The sequence below is a fragment of the Diabrotica virgifera genome, chromosome 6, assembly GCF_917563875.1.
Source record: "Diabrotica virgifera virgifera chromosome 6, PGI_DIABVI_V3a".
Lineage (NCBI taxonomy): Eukaryota > Metazoa > Arthropoda > Insecta > Coleoptera > Chrysomelidae > Diabrotica > Diabrotica virgifera.
The window spans coordinates 3248803-3262959 of NC_065448.1; the positions used below are offsets into that span (position 1 = coordinate 3248803).

Consider the following 14157-nt stretch of genomic DNA (forward strand, 5'->3'; position numbering starts at 1 on the left):
TAAAAATAACTTTTAAGTATGTTTTGTCGTATTTATTAATTTATATACTTTTAATATGTACATTATACAGGGTGTCCCGAAAAGATTGGTCATAAATTATATCACAGATTCTGGGGTCAAAAATAGGTTGATTGAACCTCACTTACCTATATACAATAGTGCACACAAAAGAAGTTACAGCCCTTTGAAGTTACAAAATAAAAATCGATTTTTTTTCATATATCGAAAACTCTCAGAGATTTTTTATTGAAAATTGACATGTGGCATTTTCTTTAAAAAAAAATTAAGTAAAATTTGTGCACCCCATACAAATTTTATGGGGGTTTTGTTCCCTTAAACCCCCCAAACTTTTGTGTACGTTCCAATTAAATTATTATGGCACTATTAGTTAAACACATTATTTTTAAAACTTTTTTGCCTCTTAGTACTTTTTCGATAAGCCAGTGTTTATCGAGATATTTTGAATATTTGTCGAATCCACCACATATTTGTATATGGTTAAGTACGGTTAATAATCTGAAAATTTATTTATAATTTACATTTTTAGGTATATTTTGAAAAAGAAGCTACATCTCGATAAAAGGTGACTTATGAACAAAAGACTAAGAGACAAAAGTTTTAAAAACACTGTGTTTAACTAATGGTACCACAATAATAGTTTAATTGGAACGTACACAAACATTAGGGGGGTTTAAAGGAACAAAACCCCCATAAATTTTTTACGTAAATATATTGAAAAAGAAACCACATCTCAATAAAAACTGGCTTATCGAAAAAATAATAAGAGGCAAAAAAGTTTTAAAAACGTTGTGTTTAACTAATGGTACCACAATAATGAATTAATTGGAACGTACACAAAAGTTTGGGGGGGTTTAAGGGAACAAAATCCCCATAAATTTTTTATGGGGTGGACAAATTTCACTATAATTTTGTTTTAAGATGTTCCTGATATAAGAATTATACATATCCATTTTCAATAAAAAATCTCTAATAGTTTTCGATATATTGAAAAAAATCGATTTTCATTTTGTAACTTCAAAGGGCTGTAACTTTTTTTGTGAGCACATTTGTACTAAGGTAAGTTAGGTTCAATCGAACTATTTTTGACCCCAGAATGTGTGGTATAATTTATTACCATTCTTTTCGGGACACCCTGTATGTCTGTAATTTTGACTTGTTTCATACATGTACAACTTTGTATAATGTCGCATGTGATGAATAAATTTGACTTTGGCCAATAAGTTTTTCAATTAAATATCTTTTAAAAATGTTTTTAAATATTTTTATTAGGTTGAAAAACTTTGACTTTGATAATAATTTAATTATTGTTTACATTCCTTTTAGGTAGGTCAAATAGTTATTACGGTATAGAAGACCATCGCACACCAAAGAAGAGGAAAAAAAGAGGAACCGCCTTTCGACTGACGTATAGGAAAGGTTCTTCAGTGAGGAGTTCGAGTTCCCGCTCTCGAACTAGTTCCAGATCACGATCAAGGTCTGTTAGTAGTCGTAAGAGTGTCAGCAGTACTTCAACAGGCGTGACCACAAAAAATTCCGGAAGGTACTCATCCCGCTCTCATTCGACGAAAAGTACACGAACTATTAATACGAGGTAAATAATTTATATCATTGTTCAATTGTTCATGTTCCTTAATCATCATCTAAGTGGCTCGACAATTCGCTGACGATCTTGCCCTGCTCGCAAAGAAGTCGCCATTCCTGTCGATTCCTGACAACTTCCTTCCATCTTCTGACCCTTATAATCTTTAGGTTTTCTTCCACATCATCACTCCATCTTCTTCATGGTCGTCGTCTACTCCTTGTTCCCCCTGGTTTTGAAAATGTTAATCTCTTCGTGCATTCGTGATCTGGCATTCTAGCAGTGTGTCCAGCCCATCTAAGTCTTTGCACTTTAACGAATTTCACAATATCTGGATCGGCGTATAACTGATATAGTTGAAAGTTGTATCTTCGACGCCATAGCCCATTTTTTTTAAATTTTAATATTTTTAAGAATAATTTTACTCTCAAAAATACCAAGAAGTCTTTCATCATTTTGAGACAAGGTCCCCGTTTCAGCCCCATATATCAAAACCGGTCTCATTAATGCTAGTGTCAGTGCCGGATTAACCATTGGGCAAAGGAGGCAGTTGCATAGGGACCTCGACCCCAAAGGGGCCTCATAGCCCTCGCAGGGCCCAAAACGAAAACTATAAAATTGTTAAAGTATAAAAATTTGTTAAATTTTTACCTTTACCCAACTGACAATATAATCTAAACAATATGTTTCTACGAGTTGTATCTTTTGAGTAATACCTACTAAAATATTTTTATACCTAAACTGTTGAAAAACATTTCAGGTAAATACAAGATTTTAGCAATACAGTAGAACGTCAATAATCCGGATTAATTGGGACCGGACCCCATCCGGATTATCAAATTATCCGGATTATCGAAATTACCTCAAAAAAAAGGCCAGTATACACATTAAAGTACAACAAACGTTTTAAAATTGTATGTTTTCTCTTGTACAGTAAAGTGTCTAGAGGTGAAATTAATCAAAACATTTTTTTATGTTTAAACACTGTATTGTAATTAATTTATAATACAGCATGTGTACAGTAAAAACATCAGACACTATTTGGGCTTTTAAAAAATGTGTAAAATATTTTTGAACTGCGGTAGAGGTTCGTTTTTCGCAGCTAAGTTCTTAATTTATTTTAAAAGAATCAGATATTTTTGCTAGATACAAATCCGGATTATTGACGGTCCGGATTTTTGACGTCCGGATTATCGACGTTCTACTGTATAAGTACCTACAATGGGGTAAGGTTATAATAAATTTATTTGAATTTGGACATTTGTCACGTACATTCTATGAAGTTTTATAATTCTATTGTATATAGGTACTAAAACTTAATATTATTGGCGTTGGGTGGTTTTATTTAAACATCGATGGTTCTTTCAATCTAATATTTTTATATCGAAGTCATCTTTTCTTAATTTGGTTTTGTTCTTTGGAAGAGAATAATTGTTATCGTGTAGGTAGGTGCAATAGTTGATTTTATAAATTTGCACATCAGATTGATTAATATTTTATGCTAATAACTCTTCATTTTAAAGCAGTGCCAGGGCACTTTTAAGTGATCACCAGACACCTTAATTTTTGACTTAGTGTATTTATCTGTTGTGCTTGGTATAATATTGGAATTTAAGCATTTGTTTTGATCTCTACAATATTTAAACCAGCTAAGTTATTTTCAATAAAATGTACATAGTCCAGGGTAATACCTAAGGTTTTTTCCATGACACTTCAAGAGCAAGGACACTGAAGCGTTTTTTCGACAAGTAATGCCTATAAGAGCAAATTGTAACTAGTTTCTGCGTAGGATCTGGCGGCCATTTTTATTTATAAACAATTTAGTGTCAAAAAACCACCTTTTTTCCTTTTTTTTTAATTAATGGAAAACAGTGAAACTTATGGGTTTTTAGTACAAACATCTTCGAGAGTATGAAAAAAGCTTTAAAATGGATTATGTATTACAAAGTTTGATACACTCAATTGATACTCAAAATTTGATATACTAATAGATTATTACAAAGGTTAATGTAATTGCGAAAAAGGTCAAACTTGTAAAAAAATTAATTTCGCATAACTATTGTAAAAATGAATGTACAGCTTTGAAATTATTGTCAAATGAGGGTTCTTTGATGCTTAATATGCGACAAAAATTTCAAAGCGATTCATTAAATTGTTTAAATTTTATTCAAATTGTTTATCCCAGAGAGCATTTTTTTTGCAATAACATGTCAGAAAAAAAATGATGTTAGAACCAATCCACAATGAAAGAGCATGAGCTATATTTTCAACTTGGTTTAAAAAAGTAAATAAAAAATGCATTTACATATTAGTAATAAATAATTATGCAAAAGTATCATCAATCTTTCCTTATAAACTTTTTATTTCTTTATAGAATAAATTATATATATTATTACAATTTTTTATCAATTACATATAAATAATATTAGTTAGTTGTGCATCTAAAACAGAGTAAAAAATAGATTTTTTTAAAAAAGTTATTCAAAAAGTTTATAAGGAAAAGTTGACGATACTTTTGCATAATTATTTATTACTAATAAATGCGTTTTTTATTCACTGTTTTTAAACCAATTTGAAAGTCTAGCTCATGCTCTTTGCTCTTTCATTTGACACCTGTAAAAATTTTATCACCTATTAAGCACCAAAGAACCCTCATTTGACAAAAATTTTAAAGCTGTACACTAATTTTTATAATAGTTATTGTGAAATTATTTTTTTTTGCAATTTCGACTTTTTTCGCAATTATATTAACAATAAATGAGCATATCAAACTGTGTAATACGCCATTTTAAAGCTTTTTCCATGCTCTCGAAGATGTTTATATTAGTAAAACCATATTTTCTATTGATTTGAAAAAAAGGAAAAAAGGCCGTTTCTTGACACTAAATTGTTTATAACTAAAAATGGCCGCCAGACCCTACGCAGGAAATAGTTACAATTTGTTCTTGTAGGTATTACCTGTCGAAACAGGGTATATTTTTGTCTTATTACTCTGGCCTAATATACAATCCGTGTAACGCTAATTACACACGCCGATTTTGAACGGTCGATTTTTATATCGACCTTCCAAATTCATATAGTGAACCACATGTGAGAAGAGGACATTGCACATACGCCGAACGGTGATCGACGGTCGTGCGTGTGTGTAATGTCCCATTCTCACATGTGGTTCACTATAGGAATTAGAAAGGCCGATATAAAATCGACCGTTCAAAATCGGTGTATATGTGTAATTAGCGTCAGTCCGGCTATTAACGGTTGTGCGTTACTTCGTCAGAGGAATCAGTGGTGGCACTAAGATCCCGCAGGCCCCCGTAAGGTTGTTCACCAGGCCCCCCATAATACTGTACGATCACCATCATAAATGGTTGTAGGCTTTAATGATGCCCGAAATAAAATAAAAATAATATACGTTATTCTTTAAAGAAAGGTCAAACATCTATTGAGATATCTGACACAATTATTTCATAAGACGTCACAATATTATCTAATTAAAGAAAATTCAATCAAAATAATTTATAGTCAATCTCAAAATTAAATGCATTGTTACCCAGTTAACAAAAGATGTATACACTCGATGGATTTAACCAATTTTCGCTATAAAAAAAATGAAAAAATTTTAGTAGGCCGTAGTAGTAGCAATAACAAAATTTTTATTCCTGTTATACATCAGCAGTCACTGAAGGTAAAAAACAACTATTACCTCCGATTTCGTTGAACCTCTGTCGATTTTCATTCAAATTGGTGAGGAGTCAGAGTAAGGAATAAAGTATATACAGTAGGAAAAATGAAAGAATACCCATGAACGAACATATAAAACACGCTTATTTTCCTGTCACCGTGTCACAAAGAAAATTGTCCTGTGCAAGTACATGTAACAATAATTGAAAAGACGATTAACAGAACATTCAAACATTAACATTAACAGAACATTAACAGAACAGAACTCTCAAATTTTATTTGTATGTTTATTTTTTTAAAATATAAGAAGGATTTGTGTTCGTCCAATTGAATTAATTTGGTTTACAATATTCTGAAATCTTTGTTTTACTGCAACGAAGTATTTCTTTTAAAGAATTTAATTTTTTGAAGTATTTAATTTTGCAAGGAGGAATTTCTTAATCCGCTTAAGATAATACAATACACTTTATTGGCTTCTTCTTGTCGAGAATACCACTCAATGAATTGTTGCATGTGCGATGCAGCTTCTCTAGCTTCTTTACACAAATCTTTGTTTGTGCAAATGCGGTGGTAGCATAACTACACATTTTAACGAATTTTGTTTGGCTCATTATCGCAATGCTAAAAAAATGAATTGATGAACCCTGACGGTTAACAGAGGTGACGGTTAATAGAGAGACGGATAATCGAGGTTCCACTGTATATGTATTTAGTTGACATGACACGTACAAAATATTGTTAAAATAGTTTTTATACGTAAGTCAATTATTATAATCAACTATTCTAAATGGGAAATAAGCAACAATTTAACTTAAAAAATGATTTTATTAACGTTTCGACGTCCAAATCGGATATCATTGTCAAAATACAAAATTATTCAGATTAAATAAATTATTAGAAAAAACTTTTTACTAAGCAACAACATTTTTGTTTAATAATATTTTGTATTTTGACAACGACGTCCGATTTAGACGTCGAAACGTTAATAAAATAATTTTTTTAGTTAAATTGTGGCTTAGTTCCCATTTAGACTAGTTGATTACAAAAATGCCACAAGGAAATAGCTTCAGAACAAGTTAATTATTATTGTGAAAGCTTTAGGTCTTCCTTTTATTTTAATTTTGGACGGTAATACTATTTCACTTATAACTAAAAAATATATATTAATTTATAGTCTCTTAACTTTTTCATACTGTTTTAAAATGTTGTTAAACTCATTAAAACAACTAAATAATTGTCCACACTGCATAGTTAATTTAAAAACAAACACTAAACAAATAAAAAATAAGAAATCTCTTTACTAATCAATATTAAAATTAAAGTGTAAACACAACGCGATTAAACAAATTCCAACACTCTGACACTCTAACCTTTTTATTTCCGTACACGTTAGCGTGTACCTAGACACAGCGTTATATTTAGGTATATTCTTCCTCTCCTTCTTTAGTTTATTGGCCTCCACCTACTTGGGTATTTGGCCAGCTCGTCGTCGGGAATAAAGGAAAAATATTTATATTCTGACATTTATCCAGGGCCGGCGATAAGGGGCCTGCAAGGGATGCACTGCAGGCGGGCGCCCCTGTTTGGGGGGCGCCAAAATGACCTTTTTTCTGTCGGTGCTATACAAAATACTAATTTAAAAGACACCGAAGGGCGCCTATGCTTCTTTTGCAGGCGGGCGCCTTATACCCTAGCGCCGGTACTGCATTTATCTTATGTCGTTGTAATAATATATACCAGTTTGTTGAGATTGGAGTTTGATACAGTTTTTGAAGGAAAGGAAAGAAGGTTTACTATTGAAAATAAAACCATTTTGTAAAAGTACAAATTTTCTATGAATAGTTCAAACGATCAAAAACATTTTTAACGTAACATAACTGTATTTTTTATTGACGTTTATAATGTCTAATTTAAAATTATTTATACAATAGGGAACTTGCACTAAAAATTTTTTTTGCATAAAATTGTTAATTTATGTTTTAAAATGTTATATTCAAAATATTACGTCTTAACAATGAATAGTGTACGTACAACATCTAATCAAAGTTCCGCGCCTAAAATTTCCGTTTTAAACAACTTCAAAAGCGAGACCTGGGGTCTGACGTCACAGGCCACTCGTATCGTTTGTCCGTTCGGGGTGGGCCATTGCATTTAATGCAGTTTGCCCATAGATAAATAATATAGTTGAAATATCTTGTTTTACTCTGTGGCAAAAATGATTTTTTCTGTGACAGGCAAAATATTAACATTTTATCTCTGTTGACATGTATCAAAAAGTTCTTTTTTATGAAATTACTTTGTTCGTTTATTGTGTTGAAGAACAAAGAAGAAACAAGTAACTTAAAAATAAACAAAACTTTTAGTAATAAAAGTAAGAGTAACTAAAAAGTATTGGTGCTACTATAGTATGCGGTCCACAGTCGGGTTTCTACTATAGCTTGCGGTCTACCGAGGGATGCGGTGTAAGTATAAGCTGAGATGATAAAGATATTAACTTGTAAAATTACAATAATGATTCTTCTTATTTTTGCGTATTATTAACTTTGTAAAGAAGGATTTTGTTGCTGCTAATCACCATAATCTTTTCTCAGAAGGCTTTGAACACAATAATGAAAGGCTCCAGTAGGTACTAATAAACATTACAATAAAATATAATCTTTATTATAATGCAAATTACACAGTAATCTTTTCCAGGATATACGAAATCCTTCGATTAGAGGTAGGTAGATCAAACCCACGGGGTAAACCGTATAAGTACTATAATATAATGGTACCAAACTATTGTTATAAACGGTTTAAACATGCTTATTAATAACTCTTACTTATTTGCCTTGACACCTCGCATTTCTCCAATAGAATAGTTTTCACTACTTTTTATAAAAGTTGCCACCATGAAGACATCAACGGTAGGTAAGTTGTCAGACTTACCCTCATCCGTCATATTATGCGTTTTAAACTCTTTACAAGGTAGCACTCAACTTTATCAATTTCAGTTTAAAACTAAGCTGATTGGGGAACTACTTATTACAATATATAAGATGAACATAAATAATACCTAGGAATTTTTGATTAAAGACGATTAAAATGTAATATACCCGTGATACCTACCTTAATCGCGTTGTTTCCGCCGGTTCACCGTGGCCGGTGACGTCGAACCAATAGAAGGACGTTCAAGAGCCTCCTAAGATATTTGAATTTTATAGCATTTTCAAAACGTCGTAATTAGCGTACGGGTTAAAAATATTTGTTTTTTTCGCATGCAAGCGTTTTAAGATCATGTTATTCTTGTTCTCATGATCATTTTTCAGTGCGTCACAGTTTTTCGATTTCTCTCTAATGCATTAAGTTAGATGAGACGGAAAAAGCGGTAGCTCCGTGATTAAACACAAAAATAATGCAGCATTACAATGGTTATATACATAAGATGTCTATTCCTAACCTACCTTTGATTCGTTGATATTTAGAATGCGCGTTTTTCTAGCCAATCAAATACGAACATTTGACAAAAACTTCGTCCATTTTGGCCATTTTTTAGAAGTGTCAAAGAGTCAAGTGACGGTTATTATTCAGGTCAGTATTTTGTGTACCTGTCATTTTGAAATTTCGAATTCGACTTCACTTGTGTTTCACAACGTCTTTGTGCATTATTTTGTGTTTTGGTTTAGAATTTAGTTCGTTAAAAGTTAGTCATTGGCGTGAGGAGACTAGAGACATTCGATTTGTACCGAAGAGTGCTAAATATCTCATGAGTAGATGGAATAGCCAACGTGGAGGTAATGAGACTTACGCATAAGGAACGAGAACTAACAAATAAGAAGAAAACTGAGATATATGGGACATGTGATGAGAGATGTATATCTAATACTCCAGGTCATTATGCAAGAAAAAGATCCATAGTAAGGAGACGTAACTCATGGCTGAAGAACCTTAGGAACTGGTTTGGATGTAATAACAATGAATTATTTAGAGCCGCTGTTTTAGAAATAAAGATCTCTCTGATGATTGCTAACTTTTGAAGCGGAGACAGCACCTAGAGAAGAAGATAAAAACACAGTTTATGGACAGTTTTGTGTCATTTTTTAATGTTTCCATATTTATAAATTTAATTAACAATATTGTTTATTTTTAATTTTATTCCCCTTTATAAAAAATACCTACATGTTAACATATTGTGTAAAAATCAAATCTACTAAATTACTAATTAGTTTAATTCCACAAGCTTTTCACCTATGGCTAAGTACGATTGTGGCATCTGTCAGATTCGTCAATAATTACATGAAATAAGTCTCGACACACCCAATACAGTATATGACGTCATAATTAATGACGCACTGAAAAATGATCATGAGAACAAGAATACCTTATGTTTTTTAATATCATTTTAATATTTAAAAATTTTTGCAAGTTCCCTATTGGTGTAGAATATAAACATACAACTGCGTGACGTCACGACGCGTTTTGAGGTGGCAGGTATAAGTTGAATTTTTAGTCGTCTTTAGGGGCCAAACTCAAGACAAACAAAACTTTTTTATCTTTGATACAGGTTCTAAATTATGTTCTGTTGTGATTTATAACAGTTTTTTCGGATTTAAAATTTTATGCAAGTTCCCTATTCTAACGAACGAGCTTACGTTTTGAATTGTTAGTTGGGTCAACTTAACTAACTTAGGTGAGATCCCAAAGTCTATCATTGCAATATACAGGGTGAGGCAGATAAATGGCCTATTAGAAATATCTCGAGAACTAAAGGTAAGAAAATCATGAAAATTGTTATACAGGGGTTTTGAGGTGTGAACTATTTAGTGAAAATATTTTGGTCTCTTTGCTACTTCCGGTTATACCGGAAGTTGATTGTAACTTCGTTTTTTTAAATGGGACACCCTGTATATTTTTACATTTTTGGATTCTCCTCGATTTCTTCTTTCTTTAAATATAAGGTTTTGTAAGATTCTACAGGGTCGGTTAAAAGATTATTACGTTTTATTAAAATTACGTTTTCTGATTAATTTCGTAGCAACATTCACACCCTGTAGGCTTGTAGTAGTTTGACATAATAAACTCTATTTATGTTCAAATGGATTTTAATATAGTCTACTATTGTTAGGAATTATTGATATAGTTAAATTTTTCGTTTTAGTATACAGGGTTGGTCGAAACTCGGAATGAGTATTTTCTGAGTTTTCTTAAATGAAACACCCTGTATTTTAGTATTGTAATGAAATGGTGTTTTATGGTATATTTTAATTACTTAAGCACTCTCTATACCTAACTGCGCTAATTTGTGAGTTATTGGTGATTCAAGCAAAACATTAATTGCAACACAAAATATGTTAAATTGTATTAGGTTGGCCGTGAAAATATTCAATCACAAATAATTTTTTGGAAATAAATACATATTAATCTAGACTGATACTTAAAATTGCCAATAATGGTTGAACTGTCAAAATACCATCGAAGTTAAGATTGTTGGTGCGATTAACAATTAAGCACAAATTAAAGCAGTTAGGTATAGGGAATTGCTTAAGAAATAAAAAAGAATGTGTGTGTAATTTGTACGCACGTAAGAAGTTATACTTCTATTATATGATTTCTTAAAACCACCAAACTAATTTTGTGCTTACCGCTTTCAAAAAAATAAAAAAAAAGTATAGGATTGCACTGGATTCGAACTCACGACCTCTCGATCTCTGGCCAAATTAGTCGAGGCATTGAAGCACAAAAAAAGGCCTTACTCTCGATTTTTGGCGCAGTAAGACGGATTTTAATGCAGTTTGGTGCGTTGGATTCGTGAGAATGTCAGGAAATTTTGTGAACTATTATAATGAATAAGAAATCTGAAATTGCATTTGTGCATAAGAAAAATTAATTTCAAAAGTGCATTTTGAAATAGGCAATTATTATAAATTTGCAACCCGGTAAATAGTTGGGCAACATCCCGATTAATTATTTTAATTATTTTTAATCATTTATAAGTCCATATAATAATAGTCTAAGATGTCAAATAACCATTAATAATAAACAAAAAAAGTTTCCTTATGTGGGAATCGAACCAAGTACTAACGGGTCCGTAGCTAAATACACATACCGCTAATCTACGCAGACACTTGCTAGACAACGGCGATATTAGGTATAAACAAAACAAATTGGTAAGTAAAAATTGTAAAGAAAATTACTACATACTTAAATGTATTATAAATTTAATATATTCCTAAATTTTAGAAGAAACATTCGTAAATATGTATTATTAATATCTATTAATGTTACTAAATGAAATATACATATTTTGACGTTTCACAATTTGACAATTCACTTTTAACTGCAGTGCCTTAAAATTTTTAAAGCACCGATGCTTTAAAGTAGCATTTTTAACGCTCCTATGGAGTGCTATAAATTGTATTTTTAACACGTTTGTAGAAAAATATATTTAAAAACACTAATATATTCTTTCCACACCTTTTCTGGACTGATAAATACATAAATTAAAACATTTAGTAACGAACTCCATACTGCCTATGTCCGCAGATTACTAAAATTTCACCCTCAATGAAATCGCGCCTAAAGAAGTGTAACTTCAAAAAGGCAGTATAACTATTAACTAACCTTTGTTGTTTCTCTTCCCACAAATTTTAACACGCAACAACCATACATTACATAACCAAACCGTCAACCGTCCACACCACAGCTGTGCTACAGCTGCCATATTGGATAATTTTTGACATGTCATTTGAACATCCAATCAGAACAAAGTTATAATGCGCATGCGCCCGGATCATAGGTTTTAACATATAAAAATTCACCCTCATATCGCGCGTAAAGAAGTATAATTTCAAAAAGTACCATGAAATATCATTTCATTACAAATACTAAAATATAGGGTGTTCCATTTAAGAAAACTCAGAAAATACTCGTCCGAGTTTAGACCCACCCTGTATACTAAAATTAAAAATTTAGCTATACTAATAATTGTTAACAATAGTAGACTATATTAAAAATCATTTGAACATAAATAAAGTTTATTGTCAAACTACTACAATCCTACAGGGTGTGAATATTGCTGCGAAATTAATAAGAAAACGTAATTATCTTTTAACCAACTCTGTATAATGTTACAAAACATTATATTTTAGGAAAGAAGAAATCGAGGAGAATCCAAAAATGTCAAAATATACAGGGTGTCCCATTTAAAAAAACGAAGTTATAAGCAACTTCCGGTATAACCGGAAGTACCAAGTAGATGAAAATATTTTCATTAAATAGATCTGTCTTCAAAACCCCACTATTCCAATTTTCATAATTCAGTTACCTTTAGTTTTCGAGATATTTCTAATAGGCCCTTTATCTGCCTCACCCTATATAATGCAGTTCTTTTAACACTGTCATGGCTGCTTTGAAGTCAACGAAGAGATGGTTCCCTAATATTCCTCTTCAATTTTTGTATGTATTGTTAAGCTCTGTATTTTTCTCTTTTATGAGATTGATGAACTAATTCTCAATTTAATTAATTACTCAATTATTTTAATTACTGCTTATGTAAAACAAAACCAATTTTAATTTAAATTTTCTAATAAACTTTATTCTCAGGGCTATTTTATTGTTGATGCTTTACCTTTGGTTTGTGGCTTTTGGTATCTCTAGTTGCTTACTCCATCCAGGACAAAACAAGGAAATTAAATACACTCAATGTTATATAAATGTTAAAAATATTATTTATTTATCCAATATACCATAAACATAGGATTTAAAAAAGATGCTAAAATCTAAATTTGTTGCAACTATTTTTCATCTATTCTTAATCAACTATTCTTAATTTAATAAATTTAATTTTCTCTTTTTGAATTGATTACTTATTTCTTCTTTAAAATTTGGAATGACTGTTTATGTTATAGAACTGTTTAATACAAACATTAAGCAAATATGGTGTAGATATAAAAAAAACTCTCTCCGTTTCACAAATGATTTGACTAACCTTTTTGTTTCTTCTCTACTTCTTTTCCCGGATTGCGTCGTCCTTGCTTCTCCCACACGTACTCTTACGATGTTGCGAAAGGTCCCTCTCGTCCAAACTGCTTCACAAACAAACAAACAGGACTCGCTCGAATTCTCTACTCAGTTTTCACTTTGCTCGATATCTTGTGCAAGTAGATACCAATCGGCTACTCGTTCTAGACAGAAACAGGAATCTTACTCGGACACAGGAAAATTAACTTCTCAAAATGGTCAACGATTTGGTTTCAACTTAATTCTGCTGGCAAAGGCCAATTTCACCACTTTACACTAACTTCTCACTTTTCAAAAACTGGACTGCTGTCTCCAGATATTGATTACACAGTCCCCATTTTTTCTCCTCAAAATCATCCTCAACACTCTCATCCCTTCCATCCATCTTTTTCCACCAATCACAAAACATCCTGTCTACCCACTACATTCATGCTTTCATTTCTTAAGAACTCATTTATTTTGTTTACCACTTTTTCATTTTGTTAAATTCTAGGAGATATCAAATTACGTTTCGTTTTTTCAATATGCTAAACAAAAAGCCTTACATTCTAAACTCAATAGATTTGTTTACCCCTTAACCTTCTACGAATTATTTATAATATGTCTTATTGTCCATTTCAAAGCGAAATAAATGTTCTTTCGAATCTGACCGCCACCATTGTTTTAATTCCGTTCAAAAACCCATTTAGAAAAACCACCTTCTTAACGATTTCACTTTCTGCGAAAACAGTGATTACTAACTAAATTATCCTATTACAATTTTTGGTCATATACAGGGCGATGGAGATCTATAATTTCGTGGTCTCTGATATAAATTTATTTTCTAAAATTTTCCCATAAAAATTATACAACAGTATATACGTAAATAGTCCACCTTT

General features: G+C 31.4%; 1 protein-coding gene across 2 annotated transcripts in view; it reads left to right on the forward strand.

Moving 5' to 3' along the window:
• LOC114326333 (putative zinc finger protein 812) overlaps positions 1-14157 on the forward strand; it is a 60599-nt gene that overhangs the window by 16604 nt on the left and 29838 nt on the right. For both annotated transcript variants that reach the window (XM_028274662.2, XM_050654209.1), the window contains exon 3: positions 1345-1612. In XM_028274662.2, the coding sequence (XP_028130463.2) occupies positions 1345-1612 (268 nt within the window). The remainder of the gene's footprint in view (positions 1-1344; positions 1613-14157) is intronic.